Source organism: Cucurbita maxima, unplaced genomic scaffold (assembly GCF_002738345.1).
Source record: "Cucurbita maxima cultivar Rimu unplaced genomic scaffold, Cmax_1.0 Cma_Scf00011, whole genome shotgun sequence".
Classification (NCBI taxonomy): Eukaryota; Viridiplantae; Streptophyta; class Magnoliopsida; order Cucurbitales; family Cucurbitaceae; genus Cucurbita; species Cucurbita maxima.
This window is the reverse complement of record NW_019272027.1, coordinates 3430571-3444616: the sequence shown is the minus strand read 5'-3', so window position 1 is coordinate 3444616 and position 14046 is coordinate 3430571. Positions and strand designations below refer to the sequence as shown.

The window sequence follows — 14046 nt, the reverse complement described above, 5'->3', positions numbered from 1 at the left end:
ATTTTTACTTCTCACGATATAAAATTTTAATGAAATAAAAAAAAAAGATAAAAATTATTCTACATGACAACACCCATTTAAAAATGTTTTATTTAAAAATAAAAATAAAAATATATTCACATGACAACACTAGGGACCAAATTTATTTCATGATTTTTTTTTTTAATTTTAAAAATGTTTTCCAACCCAAACAAGTGTCCAACATGCATAATTTATTTAAATAAAACTTTTTTTTTCCAAAAAATAAAATATTTTAAATTACATTAAATAATATTTTTAAAAATAAATTTCGAGTTTGTCACTGCTCCGAGAAGTTCACGGCCCGTAGGCCTTCTACCTCCATGCAGCATTGCTCCGTCAGGCTTTCGCCCATTGCGAAAAATTTCTCATTGCTACCTTTCATAGGAGTCTGGGTCGTGTCTCAGTCCTAGTGTGGCTGATCATACTCTTGGACCAGCTACTGATCATCACCTTGGTAAGCTATTGTCTCACCAACTAGCTAATCAGACTCAAGCTCCTCCTCGCGCGGATTCCTCCTTTTGCTCCTCAGTGTACGGGGTATTAGCAGTTGTTTCCAGCTATTGTTCCCCTCCCAAAGGCAAGTTCTTACGCGTTACTCACCCGTCCGCCATTGGAAACACCACTTCCCCGTTACGAGTTATTTTTAATTATTTACTTACAAATATTGTAAAAATAATAACTAAAATTTTATACCATTAAAAATTAATTGAATAAATATTTTTATAAATTAAAACTCCATTCCCATTCAACTTTTTACATTGCTTTTTGGATGAGAATCAAGAAAAAGTCTCCTTTTTTTTTCTTTTGGGTCCCTCAAGAATCTACAAATTGTAAAAAAGGAACCCATATTCTTTTATTTTCCTTTTCCAATTGGCCCACTTGTTTTTTTTTCTTCTATAAAATCCCCTCCATTTCAGTTAATTTCACATCAACCTCGAAGAAGAGAAACAAAAAACTAACCCTCTTTTGTTCTTGGGTTGTTTCTTCTTTTCTTCTCTCAATGGCTCCTATTTTGAAAAATGGCAATTCCAACTTTGTCGTTTCATTCGATGGCTTGAACGACTTGTCGTCTCCATTCTCGATCGAGGGGTCGAATTTCACCGTTAATGGCCATACCTTCTTGTCGGATGTGCCTGAGAATATTGTTGCTTCTCCGTCTCCGTACACTACGATCGATAAGTCCCCGGTTTCAATTGGTTGCTTTGTAGGATTCGACGTGTTGGACCCTGATAGTCGACATGTCGTTTCGATTGGTAAGCTGAAGGATATTAAGTTTATGAGTATTTTCAGGTTTAAGGTATGGTGGACTACTCATTGGGTTGGTCGGAATGGTGGTGACCTTGAGTCGGAGACTCAAATTGTGATCCTTGAGAAGTCGGATTCCGGTCGACCGTATGTTCTCCTTCTTCCCCTCGTTGAGGGGCCGTTTCGATCATCGATTCAGCCCGGGGAGGATGACTTTGTTGACGTTTGTGTCGAGAGTGGATCATCCAAAGTGGTGGACTCGTCATTTCGAAGCGTGTTGTACCTTCATGCTGGTGATGATCCGTTTGTACTTGTTAAGGAGGCGATGAAGATCGTTAGGACCCATCTCGGAACTTTCCGCTTGTTGGAGGAGAAGACTCCACCAGGTATATATTCTTGACCTAAACTCAAAACGTTTTGTGCTTACATAATCCATGATCTTCTTCTTAATTAGTCAATGTATATATTATCACTAGGTATCGTTGACAAATTTGGGTGGTGCACGTGGGATGCTTTCTACCTAACGGTTCACCCACAGGGCATAATGGAAGGTGTGAAACATCTCGTTGATGGCGGTTGCCCTCCCGGCCTAGTCCTTATCGATGATGGTTGGCAGTCGATCGGCCACGACGCTGATCCCATCACCAAAGAAGGAATGAACCAAACCGTTGCTGGCGAGCAAATGCCCTGTCGCCTTCTAAAATTCCAAGAGAATTACAAATTCCGTGACTATGTCAACCCGAAGAGCTCCAGTGCTGTCTCCGGCCAGAAGGGGATGAAGGCATTCATTGATGAACTCAAAGGGGAGTACAAGACGGTAGAGTATGTGTATGTGTGGCATGCTTTGTGTGGATACTGGGGTGGCCTCCGACCGGACGTGCCAGGATTACCGGAGGCTAACGTGATCCAACCGGTCCTCTCGCCGGGCCTGCAACAGACGATGGAAGATTTGGCCGTCGATAAGATTGTTTGTCATAAGGTCGGGATGGTCCCACCGGAGAAGGCGGAGGAGATGTACGAGGGACTCCATGCTCATTTGGAGAATGTCGGGATTGATGGCGTTAAGATCGACGTCATTCATGTAAGCACCGTTCGTAAATCTTATTTTGATATTTGAAGTCTTTGAAATTGTTTTGTCTTAATTTTAATTATAAATATTTGAAAAGTGATATTATTTTATTGAGGGTATTACTGTAAATTTGAATGGACAGTTGTTGGAGATGCTATGCGAGGACTATGGTGGTAGAGTGGATTTGGCAAAGGCATATTACAAAGCCATGTCCAAATCAATAAAGAAACATTTCAAAGGGAACGGAGTGATTGCGAGTATGGAACATTGTAACGACTTCATGTTCCTCGGCACGGAAGCTATTTCTCTCGGTCGTGTTGGTAAATAGTTTTTCTTTTTTAAATTTATTTGATGATGACGGGTTATTCTCTACCTCCAATTAAAGAGTGCCACGTGTTGTTTGATAGGTGATGACTTTTGGTGTACCGACCCTTCTGGTGATCCGAACGGTACGTTTTGGCTTCAAGGATGCCACATGGTACACTGTGCCTTCAACAGTCTGTGGATGGGCAACTTCATCCACCCCGATTGGGATATGTTCCAATCTACCCACCCTTGTGCTGCCTTCCATGCTGCCTCTCGAGCTATCTCTGGTGGCCCGATCTATGTCAGTGACTTTGTTGGGAAGCACAACTTTGAGCTCCTTAAAAAATTGGTTCTCCCTGATGGTTCGATCCTTCGAAGTGAGTACTATGCTCTCCCGACTCGTGATTGTCTCTTTGATGATCCTTTGCACGACGGAGAAACTATGCTCAAGATATGGAACCTTAACAAGGTAAACGTTTTTTCTTAATTGAATAATTGTGTCGAATGTTTGTAAAGTATTCTAAGATATTATTTTTTTGCACAGTTCACTGGTGTGATCGGAGCATTCAACTGTCAAGGAGGAGGATGGTGTCGTGAGACGCGACGCAATCAGTGCTTCTCTCAATACTCGAAACGAGTGACCTCAAAAACTAATGCAAAAGACATCGAATGGAATAGCGGAGAAAATCCAATCTCTATCGAGGGTGTGAAAACGTTTGCGTTGTACCTATACCAAGCTAAAAAACTAATCCTTGCCAAGCCCACCCAAAACATTGATATTGCCCTCGATCCCTTTGACTTCGAGCTTATCTTTGTCTCTCCAGTCACCACACTCGTCGAAACGGCTGTCCAGTTCGCCCCAATTGGGCTCGTTAATATGCTGAACATTGGTGGTGCCATCCAGTCTGTGTACTATGATGATGACCTAAGCTCAGTCGAAATTGGCATCAAAGGTACTGGTGAGATGCGAGTGTATGCGTCTGACAAACCTAGGGCTTGTCGGATTGACGGTGAGGATGTTGGGTTCAAGTACCAAGACCAAATGGTGGCGGTCCAAGTGCCATGGCCCGGTTCTTCTGGCATTTCAACTATCGAGTACTTATTTTAATTTATTCAGAGCTTGCTCGATGTTGTTATTGTTGTTATTTTTATTATCTGTATTTCTCTCCGAAAGAAAATTTCGTATAATTTGGAGAGTAAGTGAATGAGTTTTTAAATAAGACCACTTTTTCAATCTCGTTTTTGGGATAGACCCGATCAGATATGAAAACCCTTAGTGATTTGAAATTATGAATTCATTTGCTATGAAGAGTTAATGAATGTTACATTGTGATTGAAGGCCGTGAGGTAAGAAAATCAGTTTTTTTACTCGAGGTCGAGCACTCCACAAGTAAATTGATCGACATGCTTGAATGTCCGTGCATTCAGCTTCGGATTAATAATTGCAAAATTGCCACTGGCACGTCGCCCGATGTTTGCTCTAAGACCATTTGTAACAGTCTAAATCTACTACTAGTAGATATTATTCGCTTTAGCCCATTACGTATCACTGTGAGTCTCACGGTTTTAAAACACATTTATTACGGAGTGATTTCCACACCCTTATAAAGAATGATTCGTTCATTTCTCCAACCAATGTGGGATCTCACAATCCACCCTCTTGGGGACTCAACGTCCTTGTCGAGATGCTCGTGGATCTCATGTGTAGAAAACAACCCAAATTTATTCAAAACTCGACGTTCCTTTACGTAAAAATAACGTATGCTATAAAAGTCAATTTTATCCATCAACTTACCCTAATCGTCGTGGCTAGGGATGAAACCCTAATTTGATACACAATCTTCATTCTAAATAAACAAATATATATTAATTACAGTTAAACTATGCTCAAAATACAATAATGAACACGAGTTTAAGTAATAATGATAATTAGTGTCCGCTTAGTATCGATAGTTGCCATGGTTATGACAACCGAAAGTAACCGAAAGTAAGTTGTCCAAAAATATATCCAATTAATTTTTTTTTATTATGTTCGAGAATACCCTAACCATTAATACTATGTTTTAAAATTAACCATAAAATTTTAAAAATAGTATTAACATCTTTAATCTTTATAAAAAAAATTTGAAAAAAGTTATTATCAACATGAACGAAATCTATCTGATCATTTTAAATTATTATTTTTTTTAAAAAAAGTTTCAGGGCATTCTCGGATATTTTTGAACTATGGTACCAATGGTTTGTGTTATTGAAGTTCTTAAAAAAATTTAAGAGTATTAATAAACTTTTGAAAGGTCACGGGTATTTTTGGAACATTCCCAAAGTTAAAGGATATTTTTGAAATAAAATATTAACTATTTTCATTTAAATATAAAAATTTCAATTGTATTTTTTTATTAATTTAGTTTTTTTTTTTTTTTTCTTATTTAGTTTTGATCTAAATCGACAACCACAAGTCCATGTTCCTCCTATTCTGGGCCGTTTTTAAATTTCCAAAACGGCCCATATTGTCGGCCCATTTTTCCGGCCCATTAACTACAAAAGGAAAACGGGCGCCAAAATGGGGCGAATACACAATTAACCAAACATGGTGGGGAGAAAGTGTAATTTCTAAATTTCAAATACTCGTTTTGTAATTTTATCTAATTTTATTTGGTATGGTACAATCGTCGTCTCCTCTCTCTCTCTATCTTCCTCTCGGTCTAGAATCCTGGTTGCTGTTAACAACTCCGAAGGGGCCTCATACGAGCTCAGGGTTGCAGTACCCTCGTGCTCTCTCTCTCTCTCTCGCCGGACCGCCGTTGAATCGCTAAACGACGGCGGTGTTTTCGTTCAACGATCTTGTCTCTTCCGTCGCTTCTGTTCCTCTTCTAATGCCCTTCGTTTTCTCTTCTTGCTTTGCTCGCCGCTAATTCCAGAGCCGAGTATCCTCGCTCTGACTAATTCAAGCATTCCATGGCGCTTTCTTGATCAATTCGTCCGAGAATACTCGGTAACCTATTCGTTTTGTTGTGCACCTGGAGAATTTTGAGTTGTTGTGGTTTAGGTTAATTTAGTTTGTCATTGAAGTGATGTATTGTTGAGATTTATTGGACCTATTCGATGCTGAATAATTTGAAGTATGTTATTAAGTTGTTAAGTAGTGGGGTTTGAATTTCATTAGGGAATAGATGATTAATGAATGCGGCTGAGTTAATTCCGTTTGTTTTTTGTTCTCGTTGTTCGAGGTAATTGATTTATTTCTTTCTTTGTTTCATTAGGTTAAAATAACTCAATATAGTGTTTCAAGTTCTGGATACAAGACCGTAGCTACTTCTAAGGAATAAGGGATTGTTCTGTTTATTGCTGGGAGTCAAATGGAACTGAAAGTTTCATATCCTAAGCCAGACATTTCTTCCTCTGAGTATGTTAGTGATCCGGAGGAAAAGGATATTAGTGATGATGAAGATGATGATCGCAACCATAAGCATAGGAGGCGGGAGACACACTCTCAGTCTTTGGAAACGGATACACGTGAACATGATTTGAGGCCATATGGAAAGCGCAGTAAACCTTTTGAAAATGGACGTAGTTTTAGGGACAACGATTCTCAAGCGAATGAAGCTTGGAAATCCTTCAATTCTTCCACTCTTGAGAAAGACATCCCTGGGAAATTTGATAAAAGACGCCTAGGTGGAGTGCCAGGTTCTCGAGTGGCTGGGGATTTCAATCAAAGGATCAGGGCAAACCAGGCGTTTTCTAGTGACCTAAGTTTTGGTAGGGGAAGAGGCAGGGAGTCTGCCCCTTGGAACCAGTTTGATTCAAGGTTTAGTCCTGTTGATATTGCTTCCCAAATTGTTCACCATGGGCCTTTTCCTCCTAGGCTATTTGCTGGAAGGGGTTTACCAAGTGTTTCTACTTCACAAACTGCACCATGGAATACATTTGGATTGATACCAGGAATTCCGAATGGTGGGCTAGAACCGATGCACTCTATTGGTTTTCAGGGAACACTTAGGCCTCCGATCAACCCTCCTCTGAACATTGGCATGCCTCGTCAGAGATGTAGAGATTTTGAGGAACGAGGATTCTGTCTTAGAGGAGACATGTGTCCAATGGAGCATGGAACTAATCGCATTGTAGTTGAGGATGTCCAGGTATGTATATCACCCATTTTACTGTATTTGACTGAGCATGATGTTTGATTAGAATGAAACCATAATCTGTTTGGCCTCCCATACAAGGGCCACCCAGGTTATATTACATCTTTGAAGGACATTTTTTCTAACATCATCTTGATAATATATTTTTCATTTTTTTCCTGACATTATTTAGAACATAACTTAAGGTGTTGTGGCTATATATCTACTTGGTACTGCCAATTATTGAAAGCATCAATTTTGGTGTCCTTAAATTCCAAGTTTGCTTCGTTAGAATGATATTGTTGTCTTTGGTCCAAACTTTAAAGATGAAATTCTTAATCCAACTCTTACATGAGATTCCTTGATAAACCTCGAATCAATTTTATTTATGCACAGATCTACAAGCCGAGTGGATATTTTAGAGCTCCCTACTCGCCCTTAACAGAGAATTCAATTGATAATTTCCAATAAGATACCCACCCCCATAACAAATTTGCTATACATCCCTCCATACTGATCATTTCTAGCCTTGGCCCTTTCTAACTTACAAAATACCATCGGGCTCACACACCACGTATTCCTCCCTCACATGGATCCCCTTTTCTTCACATGCTTTTGCACATACACTTAAGTAATTTGCGGTCTATTTTTAACCCTTCCTCCCTTTTTTCAAAGAAAAATATGCGAAGTGAATTGTTTTCAGGATTAATTTTTGGAAATTTATGTTTCTTTTTACTCTCTCTTTGTATATCTTTTAAACACATCCCAAATTAAAGTATATGATGAAACATATAGATACAATTGTATTTCTATTATTTCTTTAGAAAAATCCAAGATGTCATTTATTCATGAAAATGTAGTGTGTGCATGCGCTGGAGTAGTTTGAAAACAACTAGCCGTTCAAGTTTTCCTTTTCCCCTTTCTTTTGTGTTCAAGGAGAGGAGGTGACAGTTACTCGCTTCGATTTGTTATTCATTTTTTTTCAATTTATCGTTCCTTCTGTTAATTAGTATTATCGTTTTCATTGTAATAATATAAAGAACTTGTATAATTTTTTTCATAAATTTAAATGGCCCATTAATTATTTGTTTTCTCTTAAAATTAGAAGTTCCATAAATAATTTCATTTGCTATAATTTTTTCGTCAGGGAAGTAAGTGTCGTACGTAAGGAACTTTGTTAAACTACCAAATATTAAGTCATATGTATAAGTTACTTGATAGCAGATGGAAATTTTAAGAGAAAAATATAGTTTACTTCCCATTTACAATTTTTATTTGGTTGAACCTTATTGTATTTCATGTATAAGCAATAATCTTACCACAGTATTGCTTTTGGGTTGTTTCCAGCCTATGTTTTACCTGAAAAGAGATTTCTTTATGCTTTTATATGTTATAACTAGTAACTGTATATCTAGTTCTAATGAATTGTATGATCTTGCGATGCAGAGTCTTTCTCAATTTAATCTTCCGCTGTCGCTTCCAAATGCACAATTAATGGGGAAAACTACTGGATCTCTGCCAACAGTTAGCACATCTTCCACGACAGTAATGTGTGGCAAAGGGTTACTTGGAAAAAATACCAAGCCTGGTGTAGGAGATGATTCATTGGCCTTCCATGGTGTATATTCAGGTTCTGGTAATGCAGCTGAAGCTGACTTGTACGATCCTGATCAACCTCTATGGAACAACAACTGTCCTGAGAAACAAAATGCACTCTCGGGTATGCATTCATCAAAGATTGATGAAGTTGAAACCTTGGTAGGAGATGATCCTTCTGATAGGAATCAGGTTAGGAAATGTGATGCTGCTGATAATGGATGCACTAGTAGAATTACTGTAACTAGTGGTCAACAGGTTACTAGTTCGTTTGCCGGGGGTAGAGGTGGGTCTAGAAATAGACATGATATGAAAGGTAAACTTGATACAGTTGTAAGTTCCTCTGGCTATCATGAGAATGAAGTGAAGGAACACAATGAAGTTTTGACTAGTGTCCAAGGAAATTCCCATCAAGAAAAGCACATGGCTCAGGATGATGCTCGCACGAAAGCTGGAGATTCATCTCTCAAGGCACATAGTGATGCCATGCATACTTTGCGGAAACCTTCTCAGAAAGCAATGCGTACTTTATTTGTCAATGGGATTCCACAACAGAGTAACAATACAGAGGCACTTCTTTCTCATTTTAAAAAATATGGTGAGGTCATTGACATCTATATTCCAGCAAATAGCCAACGAGCTTTTGTCCAGTTCTCAAAAAGGGAAGAGGCAGAAGCTGCTCTAAAGTCACCTGATGCTGTTATGGGCAATCGTTTTATCAAACTTTGGTGGGCTAATCGTGACAGCATTCCTGATGATGGTGTAAGCAGTAATAATGGTATTCATGTACTTCCACATCATATTGCAGCTGCTTCACTTCCTTCTATTGCTGTCAAAGGAAAGAACTGTGTCCAGGTTTCCACTTCAAAAGGCGGCATTTCCCATCCATTGGAATCTTCTTTAGCTGCTCCAGATAACTCTCATGCTTTCAATAGCCCGAAGAAACCTCCTTTGCAAAAGAAATTAGAGAATCTGGAACAGTTAAAGGAGCAACTCCGGAAGAAGCAAGATATGCTAGACATGAAGCGGAATGATTTTAGACGCCAGTTAGATAAACTTGAAAAACAGGTAAACTTTCAGCCCTCATTTATAAATTTCTGTTACCTTACATGTTTGATCAAAGAACTGTTTTAAATAAGACATCACCTCTACTGTTGGAGGAATACGGGAGAAAATAAATAGAGGTTGAGAAAGAAAATCCATGCCAGGAAGATTGAATTTGGAGGTTCATATCACGTCATCTCATTTAATTACCCCTCAACTCTTGGCTTTAATCTCCATGTATTTTCTCATTTAATTATCCCTAAACCCTGTTGTGGAAGTGCAATTCTAGTCTCCTGTTACATACAGCAAACCAATCTACCGTTTGTTTTATTTTCTCATTTTGTTCTCAATACAGACCTCAGGAAGCAAAGCCGATGCAATCACTGGGTTCTCTGCAAAGCGGCTTAAAGTGGGAGTAGAAGCTGACTCTAGTAAGCTTGTTTCTCCAAAAGCCAGCGAATCAAGTATTCCTTTGGCGTCACCACATACTGAAGTTAATGGGGAGAATGTTGAGCACACCACATGTACTGTACAAGAGGAATCCTCAAAGTTTGAGCCTGTTCATCCCTTGGCACCCGAAGCACCTTTTGACATTGGATTTAGAATTCTTCCTCCTTTACCAGCCGAATTTGCCAATGTATGTTTTACCATCCCTCTATATCAAGATCATTCATGATAGTTTAATTACAAAATTTCTGGAATCTCTTAGATGATGATGATATCGATTGATTAGATTATATTTTCTTTGGAATGTTGTTACATAGCTTGACCATGTGAGGTAACTACTATTATTTTTATATTTGTTCAGAGGATTACTATTAGTAAATTTCTATGCCCTTGAAGGATGTTCTGAAATATTAGACCACTAGTTAATGCAAAGGACTAATGCAAAGGACTAAACAAAAAAGGAATGTTATTGATATTCAGTTGAGAACTATCCAAAATGGTCTTGTTTAATTTTTATTTCCTTGCTGAATGATAGTGGCTCTTGGCAGGAAAAAAATCAGTCTTGTGTCTTACTTATCTGTTTTAATTCGTTAGTTGTTCTTCAATAGCAAAATTATGTGAAGCTTGCGTGGGCTCTTTTAATTTTATGGTCTGAGGTTAACAAATTTCTCTTCAGTTCTTGAAGTAGTGTTACTTGCTTCCACTTTAACACAGAATCTCTAGAGTTTTTAGAAGATAAGTATTTGGTTGGCAGGAAATAGGCGAAATCCCTCCCCTTTTCCCAGGATTCTTCAGAACCCTTAAAAACCTCCAATTATAGATATCAACAAATACCAAAACAAGGCTTGCCACTAAATCTTCCCTCTGCCACTGAATGGTGGGTGCAAAGGTGTCTCCTCCAATTTGAATGAACCCCTATGTGAAACCAAGCCAGTACCAAAGGAGGTTAACAACTTGCAAGTGTTGCCTTTTGGTTGGTCCAAGTTCCAGCCCATTCTTTTTTCTAGCTAGTTAAACCTATGATTGTCATTAACTCACTGCATCATACTAAGATCTGTGGGGGAAAAAAGGAAAAGAAGACACATTTAACATTTGTATTGAAAAGGGAAGGATACCCAAAAATGGCTTGGAGAGGTGGAATCTGGGGCTTCTTTGTCATTTACAGTTATATGTATTGATACTTTTTTGACAAGGAAACATAATTGTTCATTGAAAAGAAAAGTTTTAGTGGAAGTTTTTGAATGGAAGTCTTAACAACTTCCAAAAATAGAATAAACGTAGCTCAACCAGCTACCTCAAACCAGAAAATACAAAATCCACTCAACGCCCAACCAAAATTAGGAAGATAACATATATCACTCCAGAAATTGACACTCGAAACCTTGAATAGCTACCTGACCTACTAAACAACCAAAAAACCATAGAATTTGATCCTTTTTGGGGTATTTATCCCACGAATAACTCTAGCCAAAGATTTCTCTTAGAGAAAAGTTGAGCCCATATTAGATAATAAGGATTTTTTGGAGAAGAGCCCTCTAGGATGAGGAATCTATCTCCAAGAATTCTTGGTTTGTGAGAGAGTGACTGAGGCAAGGTCAAGGTTAAGATTCGCCCACTCAAGTGCCTCTCCATCTTTCAAATTTCGCCCCAGTTTAGAGTCACAAAGTTGTTGTTGGTGTTCCAAACCTCTCTAACCGTGGCCTCTTAACAATGAGAAAGCCTATATAAGAGGGTAACACTAGGCTAATGGGGGAATACCCAAGGATCCTTCCAAAAGAGGTTGTGGCACCATCACCGAATTGATGATAAAATCTTGCTTTTTATTAATAATTTCTCGAGGGTCGTGGGTCTAAGGTAGCCCAATTTAGATAGGTAGAATAACCATACTTTTTCATGATAGATTCCTTCGGGGAGTTGAGAGGGGCCTTTCTAAGGTGTAGTTCCTAGTGAGGTTCAATGTGTACCGTAAAGTTATTGTATAAATTTCTAAAGGTCGAACTGTAGCTGAAATGGCGTCGGAATCGTTGGAGTTCCATCGAAAAAAGAAAGGCAAGTGGCGAGGGCTCTGGACTGCGTTTTCAAGCGAAGAAGACGGATTGTCGCCAACACTCTCGGATCCTGGCAAAACCCTTCAACTCATTTACCCAGTGCGGCCCAATGGCCCAATATGTACTGTTCAGCCTAATCACGTCTCAGCCCGAATAATTAGTCTGCATTCACTTGGCCCAGCTCAATCAACCAACAGTCACTAACTTGGCAACGACCCATATACCCGCGCCTTGACCTAACTTCAACCTGCGCCTTCTTCAGCTACACATTTTTGCCACGTGACCATTCCAGCTGTGGCTCGGCTTCGTCATGTGTGACGGCTTGATCGGCTCGGCTCACGACTTCGTTGGCTTGGTTTCGTGGCTTAGCTTCTCGGCTTAGGTTGCTCGGTATACAAATAATGTATTGCTCCCTATTGGTTTTCGACCCTCTTGAAGCCATTTTTTTACCTTATTTAAGGCATTTGAGATTAGTATGACTCTTATTTACTCAAGTTTAGTTAGTCTTAGGACTTATGTTAGAAATTATTGCCATGTTTAGTTAAGCTAGAATATTAATATGTCCCGTATATGTCATGTGAATTGATATAGGTGAGAACTAAGCGTTGGAAGTATATTTTAAAAACAACTACTGGGTAATTAGTAACTTTAGCCAAGGCCAACCATATAAATGACCTTATTGTTGGAGTTAGCTAATTGGTTGATGTATGATGGTGCATGCCCTGTGGCTATTACACAACAACCATTATACATCAATCAATTAGCTAACTCCAACAGTAAGGTCACTTGCTTGGTTGGACTTAGCCGAAGTTACTAATTACTTGGTAGTTGCTTATAAACTATGCTTCCAGCGTTCAATTCTCACCTATAACATTTCACATGACATCTTTTAGCTTAACTAAACTTGACAATTATTTCCAACCTGAGTCCTAAAACTATCTAAACTTGGGTAAATAGGAGTCTTACTGACCTCAAGTGCCTTAAATAAGGTCAAAAATGGCTTCAGGAGGGTCGAACACCTAGGAAACAATATATTATTTGTATACCAAGCCGAGTCAGAGTGAGCCGCGAAATCGAGCCGATGGAGTTGTGATCGAGCTGTCACACACGCCGAAGTCGAGCCGCAGCTGGAATGGTCACGTGGCGAAAACGTGTGCAGCCGAAGAAGGCGCGGGTTGAAGACAGGTCGGGGCGCAGGTATACGAGTTGGTGCACTATTGGTTGAGCTAGGCCAAGTGGACGCAGATTGATTATTTAGGCTGAGACGTGACTGAGCTGGGCTGTACGTATTGGGCTGCACTGGGTAAATGAGCCGAAGGGTTTATTCAAGGGTTGTGCCCAGATCCGAGAGTATTGGCGACGATCCATCTTCTTCGCCTGAAAACACAGACTTTAACCCTCGCCTCTTCCCTTTCTTTTTCTGACGCCGTTTCCACCACAGTTCGACCTTTGGAAATTTATACAACTCCACGGTTCGACTTTGGGCTTAAACCCCAAAAACTCTTTCTTGTAATTTTCAGATCTCCGCAACCAACTTTCCCCTCAAATCGTTCAATTTCTCTCTCGGTTATGAGGGTAGACTGCAGAATGGGAGGACTTTTGAGTTGAGAATGAAGGGTGTGAGAGGGTAGAGTCTTTTAAGGGGTTATGGAATGGTTTCAATTGCGAAAATAAATGCCTGGCCAGAAATCTTGCGATTTCCGGCGGGATTAAATATATATATATTTTAAATCAAACTGTTACAAGTTAACATCTTAGATAGGGTGGTGCCTTGGCATGGCGTTCTTTGCAGGAGAGTGGTTGGGGATCTCGATCCTGTTTTCTGGAGTTGGGATGTGGCTTCTACTGTTTGGAACTGGTTCTTTACAAACTTTGGTCTTGCTCTAACTAGGCCAAGGGATTGTAGGGAGATGATAGTGGAGTTCCTTCATTCTTCATTCTCCTTATCATAAGAAAGGAAAGTAATGCTATCTTGTGGAGACTTTGAGGAGGCTTTGGAGATCTCTATATGACAATTAGTTCTATGCTATATTCTATATTTTTCTTTGGGCTTAGGTGTCGAAGCCATTTTGTAATTATCCTTCAGGACTTTTTCTTGATTGGAGGCCCTTGTAGTTGGCCTCCTTTTTTTTTTTTTTTTTTCTCGATG

At 39.3% G+C, this 14046-nt stretch overlaps 2 protein-coding genes across 2 annotated transcripts in view; both read left to right on the top strand.

Moving 5' to 3' along the window:
• The first annotated feature begins 963 nt into the window (after positions 1 to 963).
• On the top strand, positions 964 to 3878 carry LOC111486385 (probable galactinol--sucrose galactosyltransferase 5). The gene is made up of 5 exons (XM_023133488.1): positions 964 to 1652; positions 1743 to 2347; positions 2478 to 2655; positions 2743 to 3110; positions 3186 to 3878. Exons 1-5 carry the CDS (start codon positions 1022 to 1024, stop codon positions 3747 to 3749), a joined length of 2346 nt encoding a protein of 781 aa, XP_022989256.1. The 5' UTR covers positions 964 to 1021; the 3' UTR covers positions 3750 to 3878.
• A 1411-nt stretch (positions 3879 to 5289) lies between these two features.
• Positions 5290 to 14046, top strand: part of LOC111486260 (zinc finger CCCH domain-containing protein 41-like) — a 9956-nt gene continuing 1199 nt past the window's right edge. Inside the window, exons 1-4 of the mRNA XM_023133314.1 lie at positions 5290 to 5633; positions 5902 to 6777; positions 8209 to 9426; positions 9758 to 10039. Coding sequence (XP_022989082.1) covers positions 5998 to 6777; positions 8209 to 9426; positions 9758 to 10039 — 2280 coding nt within the window. The 5' untranslated portion in view covers positions 5290 to 5633; positions 5902 to 5997. The remainder of the gene's footprint in view (positions 5634 to 5901; positions 6778 to 8208; positions 9427 to 9757; positions 10040 to 14046) is intronic.